We start from the raw sequence: 20494 nt of genomic DNA, 5'->3' as shown, positions 1-20494 counted from the left end.
GGAGGTGGGCAACTGCTAACACACATGTACATGTGCATGTGCCCGTGTGTGCGTCGTGTGTGGACACAACTAAGTGTGCGCACACGTGTGTGTATACAATATACATGCTCACGTGCATGTACATACCTAAATGCACATGCACACACCTGCACATGTACACACAAATGCAAACACAACTGCAAGTGCACATAAATGCACATCTGTGTGCACATGCACGAGTTCATACATACACATGTGTGTGCACACATATACATGCGTATGTGTACCCATATACAAACATACATGCATGGACACATGTATGCACACATTACACAATACACAAATATACACAGATACATACATATATACACAGATACCTACACATATACAAACACACATGTACATTCAGGAGTTTAAACTATAAATTCACATTTAAGCGACTGGTAGAATTCTAGAATGTATAGAAAATAGGGGAAAGGTAGAAATCACCTTTGACCACCTTAACCAACAAACAAAACCCCAACTCTCTCCTTATTCTCATGTGTAACGAATTGTGGAAATGTTTTATTCAATTTTTCAAAAATTTGGTTCTGAGCATGGGCGGATAAAAGAGGCGGTCTTTTTTAACTTCTGGGAAATGTTTCAAAAACAAGACAGAACAGAAAATTTTTATTTGCAAACGCTATTAACCATTTCCTGTTCCAACCTCAGCCGTAGCTGTGAACCCGGCCGCCCCTGCGGCGCGCCCCGCCCCTGCCCGGCCTTCCAGGGTCCCGCAGCGAGCGGCTCAGGGCGCCCCAGCTTCCTGCCGAGGCGGCAGCCGTCCTGCGCGACCGAAGCCTCCGCGCTGGTCGGCTCTCGGGGAGACGCCGGGCGCCCGCCCCGCTTTCCCCGCTGCTGCCCGCGCTGGGGCGCGGTCCCGTCCGCGGCGGAGCCCCCAGGCCACCCCTTGGGAAGGCGGCAGCTCCCGGGCCCGGCGGCCCCGCGGCCTGCGTGACTGGGCCCCCTGGGCGCCGCCTGGAAAGAACCTTCCGGGCCTCACGCGGCCGCCCCCGCTCGGCTGTCGCCCAGCATCTGGTCGGTTGGTTCCCGCAGGAAGCAGATGCCGCAAGTGGAAGCAGGGGCCCTGCCCCCGCCGCGGGCCCCGCACGCAGCCTGGGGCGGTGGAAGCCTGCGTCCCCCCAAACGCTCGCGGGGCTCCCTGCGGCTTCCTTCCTGAGAGCCAGACACCCTCCCGGGAGGGTGGGCACACGGGCCGCGGTCCCCACGCAGGGCGCCCACGGAGGGAGGCAGAACCGCCGGCCCCAGGCTGCCGGGTACCCGCCAAGCCCGCTGAGGGGTCTCGGGCCGCGTGGAGGTGGAGTGGCGACGTTTAGGAAAGGGGGGGACAGAGGGCGGCGGGGGGTTCCCGCGTGGCGGAAAGCGCCGCTTTCGCGGCTGCGGTGACTGCCCAGCCCATGGCAACGGTGGAATGGCCGGGACCCCTTTCGCACCCGGATGAGAACGAGGGGCTCAGGGGTCCAAGGCAGCCGGTCCTTCCTGCAGCGTCAGCAGCCGGGCAGCCTCCCTCCAAAACCTGACCACGGGAGGCTGGCCGAGGTGCACCGGCCTCTCTCTCAGTTGTTTCCTATCCCTGCACCGGAATCTTCAATTGTCTCAATAAAAAATACAACACAATTTAAAAATATGCAATATTGGTTGTACATCTAAAGTCCTGATCTAACCAGGAGGACTGCGTTTCTTCCCTCCAAGTCTGGTTAACTGAGGAGTTTAAACGGCCGAGGTAACAGTGGTGGGGCTGCCCGAGTGCCCAGGAAGGGGGCCAGGGGGACCCCAACCTTCCCCTCGGGACCCTCTCCTTCAGTGGGGGAGGGGCGCTAATACAAGGTGGGGGCAAGGCAGGAGCTCCCCCAACCCCCAACCCAGCTCCCTCCCAGCCCCCCAGGACCCATCCCAGGAATCCCAGGGGTCCCACCCATCTCACGCCCGAAGGTGCCCCCAGACACACACGCCCCGCCCTCAGGGCACCCCCTCCCTTCGCCGAGGCCAGGCGCCCCTTTTCCACCTAGGCCAGCGGCACCTGTGGGCAGCAGGCCCTGGGGGACAGCGCGGCGCTCACTCCATCCCCGTCCCCCCCCCCCATGCCAGTGCATGAGTGGGAGGGAGAAAGGGGGAGGGGAAAGGAAGAAGTGGGGGGAAGGGGGCCGTGGCGACTCCACAAGGGGCAGTGGGGGGGTCCGGGGAAGACAGTGTTGACCTCGCCGGCCGGGAGCCTCAGAGCCCGCCACGCACTGCCCTGCCGACCGGGTCTGAGGTTAAACAGGAAACAGCGACCGTCAAGCCGTGTGCTCGGGTGCGGGGGGGGCACGACGACTCTGTCCCTCCAGCCCACACCTGCTCCAGGAGCAGCCTTGCGGCAGCCCACAGGAGGGAGTCAATGCGGGACAGACACGGACAGAGGCGCCCCCATCCCCGACACACAGCCCGCCCTGGGCCCGGGGAGGGCGGCTGGGGCTGGGCGGTGTCCAGGGGCCCCTGCGGCCAGCGTGGCCAGGCGCGCTCAGGCCGGCTCTGCGGGCCGGTTCCGGGAGGTCGCAGCTGCGCCCCGGCAGCGCCCACCGCGTCCGTGCCCCGGGACGCCCCCTCCCACCCACGCGGCTCTAGGGGAGGGGCCTCCGCTGGTAAACGCGCAGCCGCTTCCTCCGTCACAGCCCCGCCGGCAGACATCGGCTTTGATGAGCTTTTTCCACCGTTTCAGTCGCGTTCTTTAATGTTTTCCCCCCGCTGAGGCTCCGAGCGGGCTGCAGCGCCAGGTGCCGGGCGGTTTCGAGAGCCGCCTCGGTTATTTTAAGCTGATTAGACCTACGCATTCATCACTAATATCAGCAGTTTCATTTTTCCTGTTTTCCATTCATTGTAATAAAATACTTAGAGGAAAATGCAACCAAAGAATCTATTTCCCACGTGTAGGGTCTGTACAGCCAGGCCCGCCAGCCCAGCAGAGGCCGGCCCTGTCCACCTGCGGCCCGGGGGGGCTGGAGACAGTCAGGCTTCACGCTGGCCGGGCCCATCCCTCGGGTGCCCCCACGGCAGGCGCCAGCCCCCCGGGACCTCCACGCCCACCATGGGCGCCTGGGGCCACTCGCCAGGGCAGCCCAGCTGCTTCAAGGGGCAGGGGTCTCAGGGCACCAGGAGAGAGGCCAGCCCGGCCCCGGGGCTCAGCGCAGGCCTGCCAGGCGCCGACCTCCCCCCTCCCCACCTGGCGCCCTGGACCCCCCCTGCCTGGCAGGGGCATCGGGTCCAGGGCCGCTCCCCATCCCCATTCCTGGGTTTGAGCCCCTCAATTCACAATCACCCCCACACACAGGCCTGAAGACCCCTGAGGCCACGCACACACATGGGTGGGGTGCAGCGTGAGGTGGGGGCTGCTCAGGGTGGGCGCGCCACTCGGGGCGGGGCAGGACCAGGGGCAGGGACTAGGTGTTAGGGTTCTCTAGGGAAATGAACCGACAGGAGATACCTGTACCTAGCATGAGATTTTAAAAAATCCTCTTTCATGAATCAGTTGACAAACACACCTCCTGCCATTTCTCCTTCCAAGAAAAATGAACAGTCAGGTGCACTGCTCGAAGTTGTGCCTGCTGGGAGGATTTGCCCTCACCACTGTCCTTCAGGAACGTCCTGGAACGGGGCTGCAGTGCTGCAGCTGCCCACTCTTGGGTGGTGCCTGCGTATCGTGCAGAACCATCTGTAAACCAGGCCCGAGTTTTCTCTTCCTCAGTCAACTGGCTGTAAGGGACTCCCCAAGAGGCCAACGCTGTGGGCTGGGAAGGAGAAGGTAGCGTGGCAGGGTGGTGACCAAGGGCGTGGCAGGGTGGTGACCAAGGGCGTGGCAGGGTGGTGGCCAAGGGCATCTGGGCCACTTCCTCATGCATTAATAACTTACTTGTGCCTTCAGGACCCTCTTGAGCCCTGTCTCGTATAAACCACTTCCACTTTACGATGGGGTGCTGCTGTGCACGCCCAACTTTATGGTTAGTGGGCCAGACCATACCCAGCAGCTCAGGTCTCACGGTAGCTTGATGGCCCGTGGTTAAGTGTTTCATCCCTACTAAGGCCCGTAGCAGGCCAAAAGCTGATTCTCAAAAGGGGAGCAGTTATCTGCAGAGGATGGCAGGGCTTTGCTCCAAAATCTCAAGGGTCTGCATTGTGATTCTCCTACAGAGACCTGCCAAAGGCTCCAGACAGCATCTCTATTTGCCACGGAAACTTCCAGCACCATTGGGTCTGCTGGGTCATATTGCCCAAGTGGCAGTGCAGCTTGCACAGCAGCCTGGACCTGATGCAGAGCCTCCTCTTGCTCCAGTCCCCAAGCAAAACTAGCAGCTTTTATAGTCACTCAGTTAACGGGCTGGAGTAGCACACCCAAATGAGGAACAAGTTGTCTCCAAAATCCAAAGAGACCAACTAAGCGTTGTGCCTCTTCTTTGCTCGTAGGAGGACCCAGATGCAACATCTTATCCTTCACTTTAGAAGAGATCTCTTAACAAGCCCCACACCACTAGACACCGAGAAATTCCACTGAGGTGGAAGGCCTCTACATTTTTGTTGGATTTATCTCCCATCTTCTCTCACCCAAGTGCCTTACCAATACGTCTAGAGTCTTTGCTGCTTCTTTCTCACTAGGTCCTACCAACATGATATTATCAATATAATGGACCAGTGTGGTGTCCTGTGGGAGGGAGAGATGATCAAGGTCCCTGCGGACAATATTATGACACAGGGCTGGAGAGTTGATATACCCTGAGGCAGGACAGTGAAGGTGTACTGCTGGCCTTGCCAGCTGAAAGCAAACTGTTTCTGGTGGTCCTTACTGATGGCAATTGAGAAAAAGCATTTGCCACCCCTTTCCAATCAATGCCCTCACTCTAACAGCAGATACCCTGTGAGGTTGAGATTTTAGTTTCCACTGTAACTCTGCTTTGAGTGTACAATGAGACTCTGAGTCTGGTTTTCAGAGATCTCAAGTCTGAGGCTGCATGGAACAAGATTTTCTTTCAGAACACACATAGAAACTTTCACAACATTCATGCGAGGCACATCATTCATGCAGTGCTTAAGCTGCAAATCCGAAGACTTGAGCTCATCACCTTCTTTTGTAACTGTATCCAGGGTATTTAGGAAGAGCCAGCCAACCTTACTGTACATTTTAACTATGCAAAACTGTTAAGGTGTTTAAAAAACACTCTCACCCAGATCCTTGCCTTTTATAAGCATGAAAGTAGTCAAGTCCAGTGGTGGTATTTTGCATCTCTCCATTGCCAACTCACACCATGGACTGTCAGAGGCCTCTTGATTTTTGGAAACAGAGTTATCAGTGCCCTTAAATCTAATCAAGGTAGAGAGTTGATTGCAAAAATACCAGAACCAATTCAGAAATCCCATTTTTAAGATTTTATTTCTCAAGCACCACTCCTAGAACCAAGCTGTATTAGTCAGGGTTCTCTAAGGAAACAGAACCAATAGGAGATATCTGTAAATAGCATGAGATTTTATAAAATTCTCTCATGTAACCATGGGGATACAGAAGTCCAAATTCCACAGGGCAGGCTGCACATCAGGGGCTCTGATGAAGGTCCTTGATGAGTTCCCAGGAGACACTGCTGTCCGAGGTGGAGGTTGGAATTCCCACTCTGATGCTGAAATCACTTCCCCTTTCAAAGCCTTCATCTGACTGGATGTCACTCACTGCTGGTGGCAGTGTCCACATTCGATTGTTGATGTAACCAGCCATCTATGCAATCAACTCGCTGACAACTAAGTCCATGAGATGTCCTTGTATTTCCTTTATCCCAGTGCTTGCTTGACCAGACAGCTGGGCACCAGCACCTGGCCGAGTTGACACATTAGCCTGACCATCAGCCACCGCCCAGCTGGGGGCGGGGATCTCCCTGGAGCAGGACGCGCTGGGCAGGTGGGGATGCCGCGTACAGAATCAGTTCACGTCGCCTGCTGCCCCACCCTCACCCAGCTCGCCTCAGGGTTGACGGGGGGGTGCGGGGAGCGAGGTGTAGAGTGGTGGGAGGGACAGCTAGCCTGGGTCAAATCCTGAGGCGAGAGGGAGCCCAGATGGGAGTGGGCTCAGGGGCCATGGGCAGGTGAGGTGGGGCTGGGCCCGCACAGGGTGGCCCACCTTCCAGGCCACAGGGGTGGGGTGGGGGTCTGAGAGAAGTTCCCACACCCCCAGACTCAGCTTCAAGTGCTCACTCAGGTGAGGGGGGCAGCTCAGGCAGGATGTGGAAAGAGGCAGCAACAAATGAGCAGGGACGAAAGAACTGCCCGCAGAGCCCCCCATGCGGCGCGGGGCCAGGCCACGCTGACCCGCCCCCTAGTCCAGCGCGCCCTGTTTCTCCGTCTCCCTCTGTAGCTCTTTCTGACTCCCTCTCTGCCGCTCTCCTCATCTCCAGGTCTCTAGCTCTTTCTGTCTCTCTATCTGTCCCTCTCTGTCCCTCTCTCTCTGTCTCTTTGTTTCTCTCTCTGTCTCTCCCTATCTATCTCTCTCTGTCTCTCTAACTCTCTGTCTCTGTGTCTCTCCCTCTCTTTCTCTAACTCTGTCTCTCTCCATGTCTCTTTTCACTGTCTCTTTCTGTCTCTCTCCATGTTCTCTCTGCCCCTCTCTCTCCCTTTGTCTCTCCCTCCTCCCTCTTTCTCTACCTCTCTGTCTCTCTCCCCCCTCTATCTCTCTGTCCCTCCTCACTGTCTCTCTCCATGTTCTCCCCACCCCCTCTCCTCTATCTCCATCTCCCTCCCTCTGTCTCTCTCCCCCCTCTATCTCTCTGTCTCTCCTCACTGTCTCTCTCCATGTTCCCGCCGCCCCCTCGGCCTCTTGCTCTGTTTCATTCTCTCTCTCTCAGGCTCTCTCTCTGGCACCCCCGCCCACATGGAGGTGGAGGAAGAGGGGGCGGGGGCCGCGGGGCAGGTCCCCTCCCAGCCTGGGACGGTTTCCTTTCCACTGTCACTCAGCCCTGGTGGCTCTGAAGAGCAGGAGGAGGCTGGCGCGGGTGGCGTGGAGCTGGCAGCCCGCCATGCGGCCTCCACGGGCGCCGTGGCCCCTGGCCTGGGCCGTGCTGCAGCTGGGCTGGCGGCCCGCGTGGCTCCTAGGTACGTGGCACTGCGGGCAGGGCTGCAGGGCAGGGCAGGGCACGGCCTGTGCCCTTGGACGGGCCGGCGCTGTGGGGGGCTGGGGGGCGGGGGCCGGGGCCGGCAGGATCAGGAAGAACCTCTCCAGCCGGCCGCACCTGCCCCTCCCCTGGGGCCAGCACTCCCTCCACCCTGGCCAGGTAGGGCCTCTGTCCTCCCTCCTGTCCCCCCATCTCTGAGCCCTTCCCCATGGAATGAAGGGGCCCGGCTGCCCGGAGCCTCAACCCTCGGCCCCCGCGGCCCCAAACCACGTCCTGCTGGGTCCAGGCAGCGCAGCACCTCCGCCGTTTCCTCTGAATGGGACACGCAGGCAAGGGGCCGGCATCGGAGGCGGCTGGTGTGTTCCTAATTACATCAGAGCGCAGCGCCAGGAGCACCTGCTCCTCTGGCTGCTCACGGGCCCCGGCGGGATTCCCAGGGGTACGGTGCCAGGACATGCTGCGGTGCCACAGGGGGTGCTAGGGCGGCCCGGGGCCTGCAGCCCTGGCCCCAGCTCCCTCATCCACCGTGGGGCCCCATAGTCCCTTGGTGACACTCTCCATCGAGCCCGGAGAGGGGCCCCCCGCCCTCCATGCCAGCAGGCGCCCACGCGGGGCCCAGCGCAGGGGCTCTCCCTGGCGCGGCGCCTTCTCTGGCCTGGGCCACGGTGCGTCACGGCCCCTCCTGGACCTGTGTCCTGACTGTCCCTTCCCTGGGGCTCGGGTCAGGCTTGTGGTCCCCCCAGCGCTGGCCTCTCTCTGAGGAGGGCCCAGGCCCATTCTGGACACTGGCCAGGCAGGGGGCCCACGGGAGAAGGGGTGCGCGTCCCCCTGTGGGAGGGTGGGACCCCCGCGCTAGCCCTGCAGGCGGGGCGCATCCCTGGGACCCACTGGCATCCAGGGCTCCAAGATGGGGAGGGCAGGGAGAGGCGTTGGCAGCACGCCCCCCAGCCCCAGAGCCGCTTACCGGCTTTGAGAGTCTCAGACTCCCAGGGCCTCAGTTTCCCCACATGTGAAAGGGGCCCTGGAGCCTGTCTCAAGGCTCAGGCCCATCACTGGGCAGGGGTTTCTCCTGCCCACTTCCTGCCGGACTTGGCTCCTGGGCTGCAGCCAACATTTTTATTCCCTAAGTCAGATTCATTTTATTTATTCTTTCCAACTTGAAATTTTGGAAAAAATGTCAAACATACAGAAAAGTCACAAAAATAGAACATGAGTACCCGGTCGCTGAAACGCGCAGCCTCTCCCGCCACCCCAGCACAACACCGCGTGGCCGGGTGGACCGTGAGTCGTCGGCCAAGTGCTCCCTGCTCCTAAGGGGCAGGCCCAAGTCCGCGCGGCCGCTGGACCCACCCTGGGCTCGGACGCGGGGCCCGGACAGCACGGCCCTGCCCACCCAGGGAGGCCCTGCGGCTGAGCCAGCTTCCGAGCCCCAGAACCGGCTCGGGGTCTCCCCTCAGCCCTCCCGTGCCTCTCCCGCCTCCCCCACCTCCTCCTCCAGGGCAGGCCCCCCTCGCTCTCCGCCCGTGCCCCGGCACCTGCGGGTGGGGGTCCCTGTGGGCCAACGTCCCCGTCTGCGCGTCTGGCGGGAAGAACGAGTTTGCGCCGTGACGCAAAACGTCCCAGCCAACGCAGCCCTTCTCGGGGGGGTGGGTGCCAGGAGGCACCGCTGCCCTGGGCACACGGGCGACGAGGTGCCCCCGGCCGCCGCGCTCGCGCCCCCGGCGGGGTCTTGCCTGAGTCAGGCATAAGGCCGTGGGCGCAGCGAGACGCGGTTTCAAGGCCAGCGTGGACCTGGGGGCCGCCCTCCACAGCCCCGCGGGATCCGTCTGTCCCACGGCGGGTGAGGGGCTCTGCCAGGGGGGTCACCCCTTCTTTCTTTGACTTATATTTTAAAATACTGGGCAGTCGAGAAAATAACGCGAACCCCGTACCCAGGCCGCCCACCTTGCGGCTGCGGCTTTGCCCTCTGGGCGCTCAGAACAGGCTGCGCCCGCCGGGCTCCTGGAGCCCCATCGGCCCCGCCCCTTCCGAAGGCCAAGGCCCCCCGCGGTGCGGGTGTCGCGCTGGGAAGCGGGCGCCGGCCGAAGCGCACAGCGTAGCCCGAGCTCCCTAGACGCCCCGCCAGGCCCCGGAGCCCGTCCCCTCGGCCACCAGGCCCCTCCCGGGGCGTGTGTTCCGTTTAATCACGGCGACTCTCTCTTTAAATTGTGGGGACGCGCATGCACCCTAACCTTCCCACGGCGCCCGAGCCTGCGGCTCTGGGAGAGAACGGCCACCCTCCCTTATTACGACGCTTCCGTCCCCGAGGCAGAAGCCCCACCCGTTAGGCAGTGACCCCCGGCCCACCCCGGCAACCCGAATCCGTCTCTGCTGCGGCTCCTCGGCGTCTTCCCCGGGGTGTCCTGGGCTTCGCGGCGTCTGTCCTCCTCCCGTGGGGTTGGAGTCCACATGACCTAAGCAGCGCCCGCAGCCACCCTGGACCCCGGCCCCCGTCTCCAGGCAGGCCTTTCACAAGTGGCCGGGATCTACTTCCGGGTCCAGAGCCATCGACGCATCCCTGCCTTGGATGCGTTTCCCTTTAGCTGGGGCAGGAGGTGAACTGTGGGTGCTGCCAGGGGCAAGGGTCAACGGTGGGTGCTGCCAGGGGCAGGGGGTCAACGGTGGGTGCTGCCAGGGAACGGTTGGTGCTGCCCAGGTCAGGGGGTCAATGGTGGGTGCTGCCCAGGTCAGGGGGTCAATGGTGGGTGCTGCCTGGGGCCCAGCACCTCCCACCTCCGCCGCCCCCACCCCAACCTGGAGCCGACCGAGAACTTAGGGAAAACTGGGGACCCCACTGAGACAGCCCCCAGCACCCCTGCCCAGGGACCCGCCAGGGGCCGATTCTGAACGGTCACCCTTGGCAGCCCCCTCCCAGCTTGGGGCCTGGGGGGGCCGTCCAGCCTGGGCACGGCCTCCCGGCTGCCTGGAGCCGGATCTGCTCCAATGGGAGAAGGGCCTGGGGCCCGACAGCCTGGTCAGCGCATGCCGTGCCGAGCCCGGTGGACGGCCGCGCGTCCCCCGGCACCGGCAGTAAGAACAGCGGGCGGCCAATCCCAGCGCCTGGAACCCAAGCCAGCGCCGCTGTCCGCGTCCTGCAGAAAAGGCTCCGCACTCTGCAGCGCGCGTCACACCCGCGGGCTGCGTGCGCCCTGCGAGGACTCGCCTCCCCTAACACGCAGCCGCCTCTGAGCCAGACGCCCGCGCCCCTGCCGCGGCCGCCCCGCACCCCTCCCCACAGGGCTCCGCGCCCGGGGGTACCCGCTTGGCTGCTCAGAAGGCACCGCCATCCTTGCTGCGCCTTCACGGTGTGGCCTCGCGCTTGGCGGGGTCATTGGCGGATGGCAGGGTGAGGCCTGGGCCTGAGGTGGGAGCGGAGCCAGGCTCCAGGCCCACCAGCCCGCGAGCTCCCAGGACACCCTGGCAGAGCCGCGTCCTGGCTAGAGCCGCATCCTGGGCTGAGCCGCGTCCCAGCCAAAGCCGCGTCCTGGGCCGGGCCTCCCGAGGGCCACTTACTCGCCCTGTGCTGGGGTCCCCTTGTCCCACCCTGTCGCTGGCCCTGCGCGTCCTCGCCCGCATCCCGTCGTCCCTGTCCTTCCCGTCGGAGTCACTGCAGGGCGTCTGCCTCCGGGAGCCCTCACCCTCCTCGGGGCGGCCCCTTCGCTGTGTCCAGGGGGCGGCAGGGTGCTCTCGGTGAGTGGCCGTCCCTGCGGCCCTTCAGGGGCCCTCAGCCAGGGCCTCGGCCTCAATCACACTGGGGGCCGGTCCAGGAACGGGGGGTCCCCAGGGGTGGCGAGCAGACGGTGCCCCTGGACGGGGAGGGGCCCGGGGCCTGAGGGGCAGGGAGGGGCCCCGTGGGGCCCCTTGAAAGACGACGGCCGGCCGGGAGCTGAAGACGCCCTGGTCCCCGCCAGCAGGTGGGGCAAGGGGCCGGGCACGGAGAGCCGCACAGCCCCCGGCCGGTCAGCAAGCCGAGCGGGTGCCTGCGGGGGGCGGGCTGGGGGGCGCCGAGGGCAGGCGGGGCTCCTGAGCCGGGGTCTGTGGGGAGCCTGGGGTACGGGGTGCTCCAGCCCGGCCTTGCTGGGGGGAGGGGGTCCAAGCCGGGGAGGCCATGATAAGGGGGTCTAGGCTGGGGGGCTGTGATTGGAGGTTCGGGATACAGGGGCTGTGATGGGGGTTCTGGGCTGGGGGCTGTGATGGGGGGCTTAGGTTGTCTGGGGCAGCAAAGGGGGGCCAGGCTGGCTGAGGCCATGACTGGGGGTCTGGGCTGGGGGGCTGTGATGGGGGATCTGGGCTGGGGCTGTGGGGAGGGTCTGGGCTGGGGGCTGTGGGGAGGGTCTGGGCCGGCCTCTCCCAGCCTGCGTCCTCCTCCGGGGCCCGGGTGGCGTGGCTGACCCCTCCTGCCCTGTCCGGTCCCTGAGGACCCGTCCCGCAGGGCCAGGCTGGTCTCAGCCCTCAAGGCCGGGACGCTTCACGCTCTGGGGTCTCCGTCTCCTCGCCTGGCCCCCTCGAGGACCCCGCGGCAGCAGCGGTTCTGGGGCACATGCCCCGAGGGTTCCCAGCCCAGGGCAACCAGCCCTGGCCCACACGGTGCCCCTGGAGCCCCGGGCCGCTGCCAGGCGCAGTCACGTGACCCCCCACGGGCCTCGCCGGCGAGTGCTTGCTGGGGGTGGGACCAGCCCGCAGGAGCGAGCGTCGCGGGGTCAAAGCGGAGACCGCGAGGCAGAGCGCAGTAGATCAGGCGCCGGGCCGCGCAGTCGGTGCAGGCTCTGGGGAGCCGGGGGGCGTTGGGCGGGCTGGAAACCCCCACCAGGCGGCATCTCAGCTTCCCCCACAGCGGGCCGAGGGCGCAGGAGGCAGACCCCAGTGGCCCGGCCTCAGTTTCCCCGTGAAGCAGGGCCATGGACACCCCCCCAGCCCTCAGAGACCCTCGCTGCCTCCGCTGTGTGTCCTTAGGCCTCCCCGGGAGGGCATGGCCGCCACCCACCTGCCCCCCAAGCGCGTGTGTGAGCATGTGTGAGCATGAGGGGGCATGAGCGTGTGCCTGCACGTCAGTGGCTGTGTGAGTTTGCGTGAGCACGTGTGCCTATGCGGGCGAGTGCACAAGTGACTGTAATGACTGTGGGTGTGCAGGAGTGAGTGTGCGAGCACCCGCGTGTGCAAGCACCTGTGTGTGCAAGACTGTGCAAGCACCTGTGTGTGGGCATTGTGTGCGTGTGTGAGCTCGTGCATGAGTGTGCAGGCACCTGCATGTGTGAGCGCTGCGTGAGTGTGCGAGCATCGTGTGTGTGTGCCTTGCGTGAGTGTGCAAGCACCCACGTGCCCATCCTGAGGGTCAGCCAGGAGGCCCCTGGCACCCCAGGTCAGGGTTTCAGGGCCGTTGGCGCCCAGGCGCAGGGCTGCCCTTTCCTGGCCCACGCGGGGACGTCGTCTGGCCGGTGTCCAGGCTCCTGCAGGGAGCCGCGTCCACTGGGCCTCCACCAGCCACGGCCACTTCTGCAATGTCCTGAGCTGCCGGAGGCCACCAGGCCGGGCAGGAGCTCTATGGGGAGGGGCTGCCAGCCGGGCGGGGGCCCCGTGGGGAGGGGTCGCCATGTTGGGGGGGCTCATGGGGAGGGGCCCGCCGTGCCGGGTGGGGGGGCTCTGTGGGAGGGGCTGCCATGCCAGGCAGGGGGCTCTGTGGGGAGGGGCTGCCATGCCAGGCAGGGGCTCTATGGGGAGGGGCCGCCTTGCCGGGTGGGGGGCCCCATGGGGAGGTCGCCATGCTGGGGGGGGCGCTCCGTGGGGAGGAGCCGCCGTGCCGGGTGGGGGGCTCTGTGGGGAGAAGCCACCGTGCCAGGCAGGGGGCTCTGTGGGGAGGGGCTGCCATGCCAGGCAGGGGCTCTATGGGGAGGGGCCGCCTTGCCGGGTGGGGGGGCTCCGTGGGGCCCCCACCGCCCAGCCCGGCCTCAAGCAGCTGCCCTTCCTTCCCTCCGGGGCGTGGAGGCCTGCAGAGCAGTGGAGGCAGGATCAGAGCCTCAGAACAGGCAGCCTGGAACGCGGGGTCTCAGGCTGCAGGGCTGTTCTAGCCCAGCCCTCCCTGGGGGGTGTGAAACGGGGGGGCCCGGGGTCAGAGCCAGGGCACTGGACAGAAGGCAAAGAAGCAAGTCCTGCCCTAAGTGCCGCCTGACGGGTGGTGAGTGCCCCGTCCCTGGGGGTGTGCAAGGGAGCTGCAGGGGAGGCGGGGGAGGGGGCCCTGCAGGCTGCTGCACCCCCTTCCTCACAGGCCCCCCGCTCTTGCTCGGTCTCCCAGGCTCCCCCGAGAGGTCCCGGCCCTGGGGCCCCCTGGCCTTCTCGCCCGCCCACCTCACGGTGCCCGAGGGGGCCAACGCCACGTTCACCTGCAGCCTGTCCCGGGCGCCCGAGTCGCTGTGGCTGAACTGGTACCGCATCAGCCTCAGGAACCAGACGGACAAGCTGGCCGCCTTCCCCAAGGACCGCAGCGCGCCCGCCCCCCACCCCCGCTTCCACATCACGCGGCTGCCCAGCGGGCGCGAGTTCCACCTGAGCATCCTGGCGGCCCAGCGCAACGACAGCGGCACCTACTTCTGCGGGGCCATCCACATGCCCCCCGAGACCCAGATCACCGAGAGCCCCCGCGCCGAGCTCACCGTGACAGGTGGCCTGGGGGCTGGGGGGCAGGGCCCTGGGGGGGGGCAGGACCCTGGAGGGGAGAGCACGACCCCTGGGGAGGGGGGAGCACAGCCCCAGGGGAGGGGGGAGCATAACCCCAGGGGAGGGGGGAGCTCGGCCCCAGGGGAGGGGCAGGGCCCTGGGGGGGGGGAGCTGGGCCCCAGGGGAGGGGGAGCACGGCCCCAGGGGAGGGGGAGCACAGCCCCAGGGGAGGGGCAGGGGTCCTGGAGGGGGGAGCTCGGCCCCAGGGGAGGGGGAGCACGGCCCCAGGGGAGGGGGAGCACAACTCCAGGGAGGGCAGAACAGGCCCACCAGCGAGGCAGGGTCCTGCCGCCGTCCTGCCCACCAGCCCTCTGTCTGAGGGAGGAGACAGGGCAGGAGGAAGGGGGCGGTTCCGTGCCCAGAGCAGGAGGCCCAAACCCCCCAGAGAGCGGCGCCCACGGGCCCCCCAGGCCCCCTGCACCGGGCTCCACGGCCTCAGGCCTGAGACCCTCCCGCTTTGCCCCCAGAGAGAGCGCAAGAGCCGCCCACGGCGCACCCCAGCCCCTCCCCGGGGGGGCGCGAGCGGGCTGCGGGCCCTGGTGGTGGGCGGCTCGAGCTCGCTGGGGGGCGTCCTGCTGCTGCTGCTCGCCTGGGTCCTGGCCACCAGCTGCCCCAGGGGCTCGCCAGGTAAGCCCCCCCGCCCCTCGCCCCCACCCCCACCGGCACTGGGAAGAGGGGCCGGCCTTCCCGAGGGAGGAGGCGGGCTGGGGCCTCCCAGAGGCCACGTCTCCGAGGGGGTCTGAGGCTAGAGGTCCAAGGCTGTCCTCGAGGTCACACAGAAAGTCGCAGTGCGGCCCCCGCGCGGCCACAGGCCACCGCAGGCCGTGCTGGGCGCCCCGAGGCAGTAGGCTCGAGGCCTGTGGTCGCCGCAGCGACAGCCACAGGTGGGAGGTGGCAACCCTGTCCCCACGCCGGCCCCAGCCCTGCCGCAGCGCCCCTGACACGACCTCACGGGGCGGGCCGCGGAGCCCCCAGCGCAGGCCACAGGCCCCCAGGGCTGGCGCGGCTTCGGGCTCCTCCGCCCGACTCTCAGCGCGTCTCTCCGCAGGGGCCAGCGGGGCGAGCGGCAAAGTTGTGACTCCGGTGAGTGTTCCCCACGCCCCGCCGGGGTGGGCTCGGGCCCTGCCGGGGTGGGCTTGGCCCCTCCCTCACGCTCCCACCTCCAGCCGGGCCGGGCGGGCGGGGGGCTGTGCACCCAGGTGTGTGCGTGGATTGGGTCCGGGCGCCGTGTCCACTGGAAGGACGATTCCTCAGCTTGAAGCCACACGGACCCGGGCCCAGCACAGCTCGGCATTTTACAGAGGGGAAACTGAGGCCCGCCCAGCAGGGAGGGGCAGCCCCCACGCTGCGTGACAGTGCCCCGAAGCAGAGGGGCCATGGGGGCAGCCACGCAGTGCCCAGAGGCCTTGGTCACAACCGTCCTCGCGCTTGGGGGAGGGCACGTGGGCCCTGCTTGGTCCTCGGGCGAGCAGGACCCTGTGCACGGCCCCTGCTGGAGCCGGGGGTCTCTCCAGCGAGGGTCCTGGAACGGGAGGCTGGCCCAGGCCCTCTCCTCCACAAGCAGGCTGGCACGCGCCTGTGCTCTCGCCCTGAGCCCACGCTTGTGCACGCGTGGGTGGCCCCCAGCGCCAGCCTTCCCGGAGCCCGGGTCAGCCATGGCACGGCCAGAGACGCAAAGCCTGGAACCAGCGGCCAGGAGCGGCGCTGTGGGTGCTGTGGGCCCCCCGGCGGCCGCACGGGGGCTGATGGGCCCCTCTCTCCGGGAGCAGGAGCCACCCCCGGCCGTGTCGGTGCCTTCCGTGGACTACGGCGAGCTGGACTTCCAGCAGCGAGAGCAGACCCCAGAGCCCCCGGCCCCCCGCGCCCTCGACCAGACGGAGTACGCCACCATCGTCTTCCCCCACGGGCCGCCCGGGGGGCCCCCCACAGGCCGCAGGGGCTCGGCCGACAGCCTGCAGGTGCCCCGGCCGCCGAGGCCCGAGGAGGGACATTGCTCCTGGCCCCTCTGACCAGCCACCCCGCCCACACCTGCGCTCTCGCTACGACGCGGGCGGCTGGTGCCGGGCGGGGATTCGGTCCCAGGATTCGCCGGGACCCGCGGCCCCCTGTGGGGCCTCCGGGGCTGGACGTGGGGGGTCTTGGCCAGGAGGTGGCGTGGGCACAGGCAGGTAATGCACACCTGGTGCAGGCACACACCTGTGGGGGCTGAGGCCACACTTCCCGGTCAGGTGCCCACTCTCCTGAGCCGGCGGGCCTGGGGGCGAGCCTCCATGAGCCACGCGCTCCCCACGGGCACCCCCGGAAGGGCTGACTGCCAAGCGCGGGGGCTGCGGGGCGCAGGGGCTGACCTCTGCCCTCCTGCGCAGCCCTTGGCCCCAGGTGCAGCTGAGGAGACAGACCCAGGGGCCAAGCAGGGCCCGCTCGTCCCCCGGGAGGCCGCGCTGGCTCTCGGGATGCTGCTCCCCGCAGGCTGGCCACAGCCCCGCCCGCTGCTCGGAGACCCCGTCCCCCCAGCTCCCCCGCCGACTGCCCAGGCTCCCCAGAAGGACCCAATGGTGCCCGGCCAGGGCCCACTGCTCTAGCGGGAAACCTGGGATCCTGGGACAGCCCCGGGCCCCAGGGCAGGGCAGGGGTGTGGCTGATTTGGGGGCCCCAGTCCCAGCCGTTGCCGTCCTGGGCAGGGAGGAGGCAGCTGGGCAGGCACAAGTGGCCGCCCATGGTCTGCACCGGAGCCGCCCCAACGCCCTTCTCCTCCTCAGGGCCGTTTGTGGGGTTATTTCCTGGGGGGTTGGGGAATGGGGGTCAAGTCAGCTGCAGGCACCCCCTGTTGAGAGGCCGGTGAGGCCCTGTCTCCACACGCTCACCGTGCCCACAGCGGGCAGCGTCCGGTCTCGGGCCCTTCCCCCGGGTCTACTTCCTTACAATCAATACTCTAATTAAATGGCCGTGAGAGCTCTAAGGAAGGCCAGTCCTGTCCTGTGTGGGCGTCGTGGGGCTGGAGAGGGCAGGGAGACCCCTGAGGGCAGCGCTGGGCGCTGGGCCACGGCTGGTGGCAGAGGAAGCAGCACTGGCCCAGGCCTGCCCCCTCCACCAGCTCCTGACCCTGCTCACACTCACACAGCCCCCGCGTCTCCTGCTCACGCTCACACAGCCCCCAGCTCCTGCTCACACTCACACAGCCCCCACGTCTCCTGCTCACGCTCACACAGCCCCCGTGTCTCCTGCTCACACTCACACAGCCCCCAGCTCCTGCTCACGCTCACACAGCTCCCAGCTCCTGCTCACGCTCACACAGCCCCCACGTCTCCTGCTCACACTCACACAGCCCCCAGCTCCCGCTCACACTCACACAGCCCCCGTGTCTCCCGCTCACACTCACACAGCCCCGTGTCTCCTGCTCACACTCACACAGCCCCCAGCTCCCGCTCACGCTCACACAGCCCCGTGTCTCCTGCTCACACTCACACAGCCCCCAGCTCCTGCTCACGCTCACACAGCTCCCAGCTCCTGCTCACGCTCACACAGCCCCCACGTCTCCTGCTCACACTCACACAGCCCCCAGCTCCCGCTCACACTCACACAGCCCCCGTGTCTCCCGCTCACACTCACACAGCCCCCGTCTCCTGCTCACGCTCACACAGCCCCGTGTCTCCTGCTCACACTCACACAGCCCCCACGTCTCCTGCTCACACTCACACAGCCCCCAGCTCCCACTCACACTCACACAGCCCCCGTCTCCTGCTCACGCTCACACAGCCCCGTGTCTCCTGCTCACGCTCACACAGCCCCCAGCTCCCGCTCACGCTCACACAGCCCCGTGTCTCCTGCTCACACTCACACAGCCCCCAGCTCCTGCTCACACTCACACAGCCCCCAGCTCCTGCTCACACGCATCCCCCTCCCCAGCTCCTGACCCTGCCCACACTCACACAGGTGTCTCTGCCCAAAACCACTGGGCTTTAAGGGTCAGTGGGCAGCCCCCGAAAGCCCTTCCCGGGCTCTGTGCCTGGTGTCCCACAGCCTCTGACCCCAGGAGGCCATGGCACGCGCAGGGCATCTGAGGCGCAGGTGCCGTGCCTGCCCCAGCCCCTCAACTGGGGTCTTTTACAGGCAGGGGCTCCCTGAGACTGGGGCAGGGCTGGTGGGTGGGCAGCGCAAGTTGCTGAGCAGTGGCCGTGGTGCAGAAGGTGGGGTGCTGCGGTGCCAGGGGACACGTGCTGGGGGCACGAGGCGCCAGGGCCCGGCGGTGCTGGGGGCACACAGTGCTGGGGTCCATGCTTGCTGGCAGCACCTGCTGCTGGGGGCACATGACACGGGCAGGTGGTGCTGGGAACATGTGATGCTGGGGGCGCACCGTGCCGGGGGTCCCACGGTGCCAGGGGTCGTGAGGTGCTGGGGGCACACGGGCCCCCCTTGAACCCACAGGGTGGGCTGGCTTGCTCCCATCTCCGGAGGGCGACGGGCTGGGGGCTGTGACCTGCTCGAGCCCCTCCACGGGCGGGGCCCTGGCTGCTGCCCGAGGACACTGACGACACCTCCCGTCCAGCCCTGCCCCTCGTGCCCCCTCGCTACCTCGTGTACCTGTGCTCCAGGGTCCTGTCCCGGGCGAGGCGAGAGGTGGGAACGCCCGCCGCCACCGCATGGTGCTGGCTGCGAGCGCCGGGTTCCGATGGGCCGGGCGCGAGGGGGAGGCTGCGGGGGCTGGCAGATGGCCCAGCCTGGAGCCCCGAAAACCCAGCGGAGTCCACGGGAAAGCCAGTGCCGGCAGCAGGAGCGCTGAGCAGCGCGAGCCAGAAGTGAGAGGCTTTGTGCCCCCGGCCCCAGGCAGGTGGAGGGGCCTCTACCCACAGCAGCAGCAGGAGAGGTGAAACGCTTGGACAGAGTTCATCGGCAGGGACAGCCCACTGAGGGGAGCGCGGCCCAAGGCTCAGCTCTGAGGAGGGGAAACCTGGCGACCAGGACAACATCGTGACATCTTCCTAAACCAACTCAGAAATTTAACATGATCCCAATAAAAACCCACTTTTCTGGAACGAACCAAGTTAATTACAAAGTTCACAGGAAAAATAAGCTATCAAGTAACAACCAAAGCAAACATCAAAAAAAGAAAAAGAAAAAGCAGGCTACAAGAGAGTGAGGTTGATTATAACAGCAAAGGTGTGGTATGAGCACATGGAGACCCTGAAATTGGCCCACCTGTGTGTGGAAATTCAGTGTCCAGTTCAGGGGCGCCTCACACCAGCAGGGGGGAGTTTCTAGTAAGTGGTCCCGAGAAAAAGATTAAATTGGATCCATACCTTATGCCACATTCTCACATAAATCCCAAATGCAACAGGGACATAAGTGGAGAGAGAGAGAGGCGGAAGGAAGGAAAAGGATGAAAGAAAGAACGAAAAAAGGAGCCACTCAGGACATAAAGAAAATGGAAATGAGAACACACCCGTGGATGCCTGCACAGCACAGAAGCAGGGGACACCTTCCTAACCGGCTTGAAATCAAGGAGTAGTTAATAAAAGGTTGACTGAAAACAATTCGCAGGGCAACAAATCGTCCTAAGCAGACCGGGGGCAGCCGTGCACTACGCCGCACAAAGGGTTAACGTCCCTAGGGCACAGGGACCAGCGGGCAGGAGAAATGGCCAGGGGGCCTGCAGCCAGCTCAGCCCACAACGAGAGGATGTGCCACTTACTCAGAACGAGAGCAGAGCCCCGCGTGCAAGCGAAACTGCAGGGGCCGCCTTCTCGCCTCTCGGAGCAGCACGGGTGGTCGGGAGGCCGGGGAAGCGGGCCCGCTGGCTGCGGGGGAAGCACCCGCCTGGGAGAGCGTCGGGGGCTGCCTGGGAGAGCGTCGGGGCTGCCTCGCAAATCAGGGAGCACTTGCCCCTGGACCGTCCATCCCACCTGCAGAGACACCCATGGGTGAGAAGCGGGACGCACAGGTGCTCGCGGGCGTGGCCGGGCATGGCCGGGGCTCCCGGGCACGCCAGCGCCAGCGAGGAAGGCGGGCGCCACGGGCAGGGAGGGGGCCCCCGGGCTCGGGCTTGGAACGTCTCGGGATGCGGGGTGTGGGAGGCGCTGCGAGAGAGGGCAGCCAGGGCAGCCCCAGGAGGGCACGGCAAGGCAGACACGAAAACGTGTTTGCTTGTGTTTGTGAGAAGACACCGTGGAAGGCTGCAAGGAGAAGCTGTGTTAAAAGATAAGCTAAGGGCTTTTTAAAAATAAATTATAAATACATTTTAAAAAGTTGATAATCTAAGGGAGCAGGGCAAGTGGTATGGTAAGGCCAGGGGGGCACAGAGACGTCACTGACATACCTTGTTGTGTCGTGTATTTTGGAATCGAGATGTTGTTACACAATCAAAAAAAATTTAAATCCAAAAGAAAGCAAAACTAAACATTTTAAACATTTATTCTTTAGGGCAGTTGTTGGTTTACAGAACAATCATGCAGAAAGTTCAGAGTTCCCTGCAGCTCGCCCCCCACACACTGCTGTGCTTATTAATGTTTGCGCTGGTGTGTTGCGTGTGTTAAAATTGATGAACCAGTATTACTACAGTTATGTGATTAACTAAAGTCCACAGCTGA

The 20494-nt window shown here is 65.1% G+C and overlaps 1 protein-coding gene across 1 annotated transcript; it reads left to right on the top strand.

Annotated features, from left to right (window-relative positions):
- The first annotated feature begins 7019 nt into the window (after positions 1-7019).
- On the top strand, positions 7020-16860 carry LOC101435928 (programmed cell death protein 1). Its single transcript, XM_004482770.5, is given in 6 exon segments — positions 7020-7140; positions 13489-13854; positions 14378-14421; positions 14423-14537; positions 14959-14993; positions 15680-16860. Coding segments are annotated over 6 exon segments (876 nt in total). The 5' UTR covers positions 7020-7064; the 3' UTR covers positions 15920-16860.
- Positions 16861-20494: the final 3634 nt, after the last annotated feature.

The sequence above is a fragment of the Dasypus novemcinctus genome, unplaced genomic scaffold (assembly GCF_030445035.2).
Source record: "Dasypus novemcinctus isolate mDasNov1 unplaced genomic scaffold, mDasNov1.1.hap2 scaffold_641, whole genome shotgun sequence".
Lineage (NCBI taxonomy): Eukaryota > Metazoa > Chordata > Mammalia > Cingulata > Dasypodidae > Dasypus > Dasypus novemcinctus.
Note: the sequence above shows the minus strand (reverse complement) of the source record. Positions and strands in the feature narration are given on the sequence as shown.